General features: G+C 40.4%; 1 protein-coding gene across 1 annotated transcript; it reads right to left on the bottom strand.

Annotated features, from left to right (window-relative positions):
• Positions 1-707: 707 nt before the first annotated feature.
• Positions 708-7653, bottom strand: LOC122812974 (actin, cytoplasmic type 5-like). Its single transcript, XM_044085066.1, has 6 exons — positions 7509-7653; positions 3731-3861; positions 2844-3083; positions 2309-2747; positions 1454-1635; positions 708-1200 (listed from the first exon to the last, which is right to left on the bottom strand). Exons 2-6 carry the CDS (start codon positions 3854-3856, stop codon positions 1057-1059), a joined length of 1131 nt encoding a protein of 376 aa, XP_043941001.1. The 5' UTR covers positions 3857-3861; positions 7509-7653; the 3' UTR covers positions 708-1056.
• Positions 7654-8564: the final 911 nt, after the last annotated feature.

Below are 8564 nucleotides of genomic sequence, written 5' to 3'. Positions count from 1 at the left end.
AGGGATAAAGCCAGCAGAATGTTAACACCTCCCCCTCTACCCTCATGAATGCCTACCCCTCTACCCTCATCTGCAAGTTTATACCTGCAGTAACCACCATCAAATTCAAGCTTGCTTTCTTTGAAATTTACTATGTGACCATTTAGAAGTAGTCACCAAAATCTTTCTAAAGGAGGAAATGTGCATGAGAATTAACATTCCTTCGAGATCTACCAACCTAATGGCTGCTCTGTGTGGTGGCCCTCTTGCACAAGCATGTGACTAACCAGATAAAGCACAGCTACTCAAAAGCTTACAATACCTATCCCTGCAGTGTTCAGGTGTGCGACACTGATGCCACTTCACCTGCACTGGCCATCTGAGGTGGACAGAACTTCAGCTAGTTTCAGACTGCAAAGACAGTGGAGTACTGCAAAAGCTACTAGTTGCAAGAGGTCAATTTTTGAAAACTTGGACTGTCAAGTTGAAAGCAAGACCGCTTAAGTCGCTACCTGCAAAATATAGAAAATCTAACTCTGCAAGCCAGGTGGGATGCCTATCCCTTCAGCAGCTTAGCTTCCAAATCACTGTTGCAAATAGCAATTGCTGGGGGAAAAAGGTTAGAAAATTTACCATACTTCCACCAAGTCCGCAAACTAGGTGGAGGTACCAACAATCACTGCTGCACATGTTACACAGGCCTCACATTAATTACTGGCAAACAATTCTGCAGTTTTAATGCCTTTATTTCAGAAGACAAATTTTCACAGAATGCAGCAACATTAAGGCAATTTACAATTTTTAGTAGATGTTACAAGTAAAGCTCCCACAAGTTTGGAATGCAATAAACGCAAACATACTTGGAATGCAAAATAAACTAGGGTAGACGATCTAACCATAAAGGCTTAAAAAATGCAACGTTTTGAACCCCGCAAAACAGTTACTCAGCCAGCTGAAAAATGCCAACGTGGATCAGTACTAGTCCCAACTGTACTAGCTTCCAAAATACTCCACTGCCTGCCTTCCACAGTTCATACACGTCAGTAAAAACAGTGCAAACATCAGGTCCAAACCAGTTCAGAAGCATTTACGGTGAACAATTGATGGGCCAGACTCGTCATACTCCTGCTTGCTGATCCACATCTGTTGGAAAGTGGACAGAGATGCAAGGATAGACCCACCGATCCATACAGAGTATTTGCGCTCAGGTGGTGCAATAATCTGAGGAAAAATTAGAAAGTCCATTACTAAAGGTTAGAAAGTCCATTACTAAAGGTATAGTTATCCCAAATGGGATAATTCTCAAACTTGACCAGCTTTACAGATTAATTGGGCTGCCCTTGCTTTGACTAGATAGGGGCCTAGTGAAGGCTTTGGCTGTTTTGGGAAGGACTGCTACTGGTAGTTAACTGTACCCTACTGAAAGTGCTTGAGCCTGTCACTCGTTAAAGGATGAGAAAAAGCTACCACTCACCTTAATTTTCATTGTGCTGGGTGCCAGGGCTGTTATTTCTTTCTGCATCCTGTCAGCAATACCAGGATACATAGTAGTGCCACCAGAGAGTACTATGTTGGCATAAAGGTCTTTTCGGATATCAACATCACACTTCATGATAGAGTTGTAGGTGGTTTCATGAATTCCAGCAGACTCCATACCTAGAGAGAATCATTAAGAATCAACTGTAAGCAAGTTCCACAGCCAGAAAAAGTACTTGCCACTGAATAGCTGCAGTAGCATTTTATTAGAGCAGAAAATTCAATGCAGAAAGACTGTATAAATCTGAAGCTGGGCAAGGACTCCAGTCTCATCTACACAGCTTACAGATGCTAGTTGCATCTACAGCAGCCACACTGCCAAAACAGGGAAGATGCATAAAAGTACAACTATGCAAGTCTGACCCCCCCCACCAACCATGCATTCCCTAGGACAGGAAGTGATCAGACTTGAAAACAAGTCTCCTTGACGACAAGTTACCAAGTGAATTGTTGTGCATAATCCTTTCTGCACATGCAAGACTGTGGGTATGCATTGAAAGTCACCCTCCCCCACGTTATCCCTAGTAATTCCCAGCACACCTGTCCTCACTCCCCCTGAAGGGGAAGCAGCAAGCATTCTTTAACTTTGGGCTTTGTTCTTCCCCCACACTGACAAGAGCCTAAGCCACTATTCAAAGTTATTACCAGATATTGTTTTTCCTTGCACCAGATCTGCAGATAACCATGCTGTACAGTCATCTTAACACCAAGTCTAAGAAGACTAGACCACCAATACATTCCCTCAGTCTCCAAAAATATAAGTTTTGGTTAAGACCTGCAGCTTCATACCTACCCAGAAAAGCTGGCTGGTACAGTGCCTCTGGACACCTGAACCTCTCATTACCAATGGTGATGACTTGGCCATCAGGCAGCTCATAACTCTTCTCTAGTGAAGAGGACGATGCAGCAGTAGCCATCTCCTGCTCAAAATCCAGGGCAACGTAACACAGCTTTTCTTTGATATCTCGCACAATTTCTCTTTCTGCTGTTGTGGTGAAGCTGTAACCTCTTTCAGTCAGAATCTTCATAAGATAGTCAGTTAGGTCACGGCCAGCCAAGTCTAGACGTAGGATGGCATGGGGCAGAGCATAACCCTCATAGATTGGCACAGTGTGGGAAACCCCATCACCAGAGTCCATAACAATACCAGTTGTTCGACCAGAGGCATATAGTGACAACACAGCCTGAATAGCAACATACATAGCTGGTGTGTTGAAGGTTTCGAACATTATCTAGAGAGAAAAAAAAATTAAGTGTGGCCCATATAGTACAACTTTTATTCAGACAGCCAAGGATGAGTCAAGCTCAAAAACATGCAACATTCATACCTGTGTCATCTTTTCTCTGTTAGCCTTAGGGTTTAATGGGGCCTCTGTAAGCAAGACAGGGTGTTCTTCAGGAGCAACACGGAGCTCATTGTAGAAGGTGTGATGCCAGATCTTCTCCATGTCATCCCAATTGGTTACAATACCATGCTCAATAGGGTACTTCAAGGTCAGTATACCCCTCTTGCTTTGTGCTTCATCACCTACATAGCTGTCTTTTTGTCCCATACCAACCATAACACCCTAGAAGAAAGGAGACACTTCTTGAGCCAGTCTGCATAAGTTAAAGCACACATTCTGCACTGCCTTCTGCCTAGTATATCTAGTGTGGTCAATGTTGCCATACAACTGTACAATACCACCAACATGAATACACATCTTCAAACTACACTGACTAGCTTACTTCCCAATGCAGCTCATTACCAGTGTACCCTTGCCTTCATTGACAATTTTTAGTCAAGTCTGAGGGATCTTCATAAAATTTAGTCAAGTTAAAGCCCACCCCCCACATTACACATTTCGAACATTAAATGGGGGGGGGGGGGGGGCAATGCAGTCTGCATGGCAAAAAATTGATCTTCCTGTTTGAAGAATTCTCTAGGTCAGTCTTATTTTGGCCACTACATTCTTCTGCGTGGGCAACTCAGTCTTATTTTGGCCACTACATTCTTCTGCGAGGGCAACATACTTAACCTGAGACTAGTTTTCCTCTTAAATGACAGAACACACAAGATCAGTGTTGAAAAGTACTACATACTACCAAGCCTTAGAAATTGCACAAGGTATACAGTAGCGGCAATACTAAAAGCCTTGTTCCCACAGCACAAAGGGTCAAAGTTTAGTTACTATTTTTTCAACATTAAGCATTAGAGAAAATTTCAGAAACAAACCTGATGCCTTGGCCGGCCAACAATGGAAGGGAACACAGCTCGAGGGGCATCATCTCCAGCAAAGCCAGCTTTGCACATACCAGAGCCATTGTCAATGACAAGAGCAGCAATCTCCTCCTCTGCCATTTTGCCTGGGTAAGAAAGAGTACAACACTATACTTAGCATCTGGAAATTTATAGTTTGCTTCATGCATTTTCTACACTAAAATTTGCCCGATAAGACATTCAAATTAAACAAATGCACATTGCCAACCAACACAGCTTTATACCAAACTGCCAAATGACCTAGCCTCTGTTGATTAAACAGGATTTCTCTGCACACCTGCCCAAGAATACATGGTGTTAATCATACAGCATTAATTTCAGACCAAGATTAAACTGAAATTACAGCAAACAAAAAAATAGGCAAGAAGTTTTCCCTTACCCCAAATGCACAACCCTTTATGTACTGTTAGGACAATGGTTTACTACCTCATACCACAAAAGAGAAGCCCAAGTGTGGCCTGTGTTTAACACCCACATTCTTTATAAGATCTGACAACTCAGTCCAGCTCCCCTTCCACCACACAACCCCCCCCCCCCCCATGAACATTTCATGCCACATTTTTAATGTTAGCATCTAGTCTAGCAGCAGTAAGCCTTCCTACTGCATAATCTCTCATAACGAGAACCACTTCCTTACAGATTTGTGCTGCAACCTTTTTTTTTATATAGTTACCAGACAAAACTTACATCAGTTGTGCTCCCCCCATGTCCAATTGCTCCTGGACAATACCAACTACAAGTCTCATTTTAGATTCTACAATTTTACATAGCCCCTTCCCCTTTGCAGGGTTCGATTATTTGAATTGTACACTAGTATGTAGATGTCTCTACTCAAGATTTCTCCACTGTGGCGAGCCATGCACTTATGTTGCCCAGCCAATGCAAACTGAAGACAAGAGGCTTACCAGGTGTTTACAAGGCAACCAACATCTTCCCACCAGCTTAGGGCTGCTTGCTTTCAAGTCTCACATTTTCCAACTAAATACACTTTATAAAAAAATACCTTTGAGAATTCTCTAGTAAACACTAATCATTTCAGTTCTTTACTCCTTGGGCAATCTGTCTTTGTGTTCTACAGGCAACATAGAACACAGAACCACTTTTACTGCCGCCCCCCCACACACAAACAGTGGAACTACATGACCCAAAACAGGGTCAGCAACATAGTACTCAAGCATAACTCACTTCACCACATTATGGAAGGCTTACTTCAAGCATAAGTCACTTCACCACATTACACCTCATCTGACTGAAGTCTCCCACCCCACAAAAATCTTACACAGGTGCTACATTTGGTACTAAAACAGTGGACCTACTATACTAAATCAGGACAAGTAGGTCTAATAAAGTTGCTTCATTTTACATTTCAAAATCTATCACCACAGGCAGTTACTATCTGCATATAGATAGGAACCAGTTACCCATACTAGTTTACCATAATAGAAAGCTACCTTGACAATCAGCACCTTAAAAACTACAAAATGTTGCATATTTGATACTTTTTCAACTTCCCAAGCAAGTATGCATTTCATTTTGATTTGCAAATAATCAAAGGTTGGTTCCAAGTTAGTCTCCTACAGCTCAGAGCAGCTGTTTTATCTAGCTGAACCTCAAACCTGTCTTAGGCATTACTCTTTGCCACACTAAAGAGCATTTCAAAACAGATTATCCTAGTTTAAGTAGTTTAGTCTCATTTACCCCATCTGCACTCAGTGTTAGTCTAGGTCTCATTAGGCTAGTGGTCTCTTCCAGGGAGATACAAGGTGGTATATCTCAAGTAGTGCAGTGAGGTCATTTAAATCCATGTGAGCTACTGAACTCAAGCAGGTAGTACCCAGATTTAACATATCTGAAAGACAAAACTTGTTCTATAATGCAATGACCCACAATATTTTTTGGTCTTCCAGCACCAAAGCAGGGCATACTACTTGTATCACCAACTGTTCAACTCCAAACACTCCAGAAAGTTGCCAAAATCAATACATAACATGTAGTACAACCTTATGACCCAAGTTACTTTCTACTTATTCAGTTTTTGATTGGAGATGTGCAATCCTTATACTAGCTCACCAGGTACTACAATCTGGCTACTATCCCCAAACCCCACTGTTGCCACTAGGCTATAAAAAGGAGTCTAAAAATTGCAGGCACCCCAAATACATCTACTCTTGCTCAAGGTTCAGAGATGGAAAAAACAGAGGGCACAAAGCAGAAACAAGGGGCAATTTTAAACCATTTTAAAATACTTAAAATTAACAAAATAACGTCTGCATGTTTTTTCTGAACAGTAGTCATGTCTAGTACTTCCAGGGACTTTTTACCAAGAGTTTACAAATGCTAGGAAGTTCATAGCATAAGCAGAGATTCTCACTCTGCAAGATCAGGAAAGCTGCAGATATTCATTGAGGAATAAACTCTGACTTTGTAGGTGGCTAGTAAAACACTAGGGTACTTATCACCCATCCTATTTTCTGTAGCACAGCCTCAAATTAAATTTGACAGCTTGGACATGTGCCATCCTTGTATTTTAAAAGGAAAGATTTTTCACTATATTACATCTGAAACACTTGTTAAATGTTTTGCATTACTGCACATATTCAATGAACCATTAACAGTAAAAAATAAATGCAGTCTTTTGCATAGACTATAGGTTGGGGTTGCCACCTTTTCAAATGCCCAAAGTGGGACTTTTTGTAGAAATTGAGACTTTTGTAGGACAAACATACCCACAGCCAGTGCAAAGGGCAGAACTTCACTTTTTGCCAAAATAAAAGCTTTTTGTAGCATTTGAGTTGCTTATGCTATTCCATTTAATAGGAGTTTGATACAAAATTATGCAACTATACTATTGAAGAAATGTTTTGTCTTGAAAACGTCTGCCATTTTCTAGGTTGTTCAACACAACTGCCCAAAGTGGGACAAGTTGTATCCTTACTATAAGTATGCTTTACCCTACATAGCCTAGGTACTAGCTTGTCAGTTAAGATTAACTTCTGTTTTGCCCGCTACCAGATCGCCATACCTCAAACTCGAATTCTTAGACTTTCGAAAACATTTCAATAGTTAACCGAAATCGTGATTTGATTTTCTCCATCACAGGTCTACCCAATCCTAGACTGCCAATAATCCAGTTTCTTACTACACGTTACAATTACACCTTACGTAAAAGCCACGCTATATGACTAAGTTACATCACAATTTTATAGCTCTTAAGGGGGAGCCCTACATCGCCCCACCCTCTATACCCCCCTCTTATTGCTTTTTACGCACATAGGGTCGAGGTATTACTTAACAGTGACAGTTAACTATATTCAAGATTCTCAGAATTGGGTAGGCAGCTCTACATTATGTACAAGAGGAAAAAAAAACGCAATTCCGTTATATTAAGCACACGCACAGTAACTACCGAAAACAAATAGAGATCATGCTTCAAACTAACGCTGACCCATCAAATTACGCATCACAACATGTTCGCGGTAGCGGCTTAACAAGATTTAATATCTGCCATTTTAATACCATTTTATACTGAATTCAGTTTCATTATAGCTCAATCCCAAGCATAGCAAAACAAAGCAGAAAATACTGAAGGCATCATTACCAAGGTCTATCACATTCTAATAAAATTCCGTATTAATCCCCATCTACTTTATTTATTAAAGTCAACATTCACATCTTTTGGCACATTTTATACACGTAATAACGAACAATTCTAATTAACAGCTTAGCTATTTACCTGAAAACGTAAAAAGGCCTGCAAAACAAGTAGATCAAGGGAAATCAAAAAGATGTTGCCTATAATGTTGCAGTATACAGTAAAGCTTATCACACCGCTCCGGTGCTTATAGAGGTTTTACGTACCACCCGCCGCTGCCGCCGCACCCGTTGCACGGGGCGAATATCTCCATATTTGGAGATTGTTGGGAATCTCGCCATCCCATTGGTTTACTGGTTCACTGTGCTGGACGCAGGTTCACGTGTAATGGAGCAGGTGGATAAGGTGATGCTGACCGGTATCTGTTGTAGAGATAAATGGGGTATTTCAGGTCACAAAACGTAATTTTAAAGCTAAGGAATAATCAAAGGTTGGGCATTGTATGTGTTTAGATGTTCTATATTGACACTGAGTTTAGGTAATTAAAGTGATAACACGTATGTATTATTTGTGTTAAAAGGCACGTGTATAATAAATGCAAGGTGAAGGTGTGCAGCTAAAGATATTTTTGTTCTATTGTGTATATACGTATGCGAAAGATTGTATAGTTCCTATGTTCTTTGGAAATGTAACTTTTTTAATTTATTTTGGAGAGGATTAATAACGGGAGCTATGTAATAGCGTAGGTTAAAGTAGTGACCGTACGCGTCTGGTGGCTCAAAATTGATAGAAATGAGTATTTCGACACCACTGAAGTGCATTTATTTACTCATTGGGAGCGTGTTAGATTTGTCTTGCAAGTTATTATGAGGCTATTTACTAAAGATGTTGGTATTTTTTAAAGCCAGTATTTATATTCTCGTATTTGTCGGAGCCGCAAAGTGAATTAGGATCACCACCTGTTCCTCTATATTAAAAAATATTCCCAAAGTGAAAATATCACGTTTTAATAATCCTATGAGCTTCTTAGCTGAAGTTGTTGGTAAACTGTTAGTAAGTGTTCCATATTTTGCCCATTTGTTCCACATTATAAGAGGTAGTGCTCCTCATTTTGCAGATAGGTTGAGAACCTTGTTAAATGCTTTAAGAGATAGCATAACCAACTTAAATACTACACGTATAAACTTTTAATTTGCA

This window comes from Protopterus annectens, chromosome 10.part0 (genome assembly GCF_019279795.1).
Source record: "Protopterus annectens isolate FY-2018-M chromosome 10.part0, PAN1.0, whole genome shotgun sequence".
Lineage (NCBI taxonomy): Eukaryota > Metazoa > Chordata > Ceratodontiformes > Protopteridae > Protopterus > Protopterus annectens.
Note: the sequence above shows the minus strand (reverse complement) of the source record. Positions and strands in the feature narration are given on the sequence as shown.

Excerpts from the sequence above, each read along its gene's own strand:
- LOC122812974 (XM_044085066.1), bottom strand. The coding sequence starts at position 3,856 with ATGGCAGAGGAGGAGATTGCTGCTCTTGTCATTGACAATGGCTCTGGT. Across the intron at positions 3,084-3,730 it reads TTGGCCGGCCAAGGCATCAG|GGTGTTATGGTTGGTATGGG; the intron begins GTTTGTTTCTGA and ends CCTTTCTTCTAG. Across the intron at positions 1,201-1,453 it reads CCAGCACAATGAAAATTAAG|ATTATTGCACCACCTGAGCG; the intron begins GTGAGTGGTAGC and ends ATTTTTCCTCAG.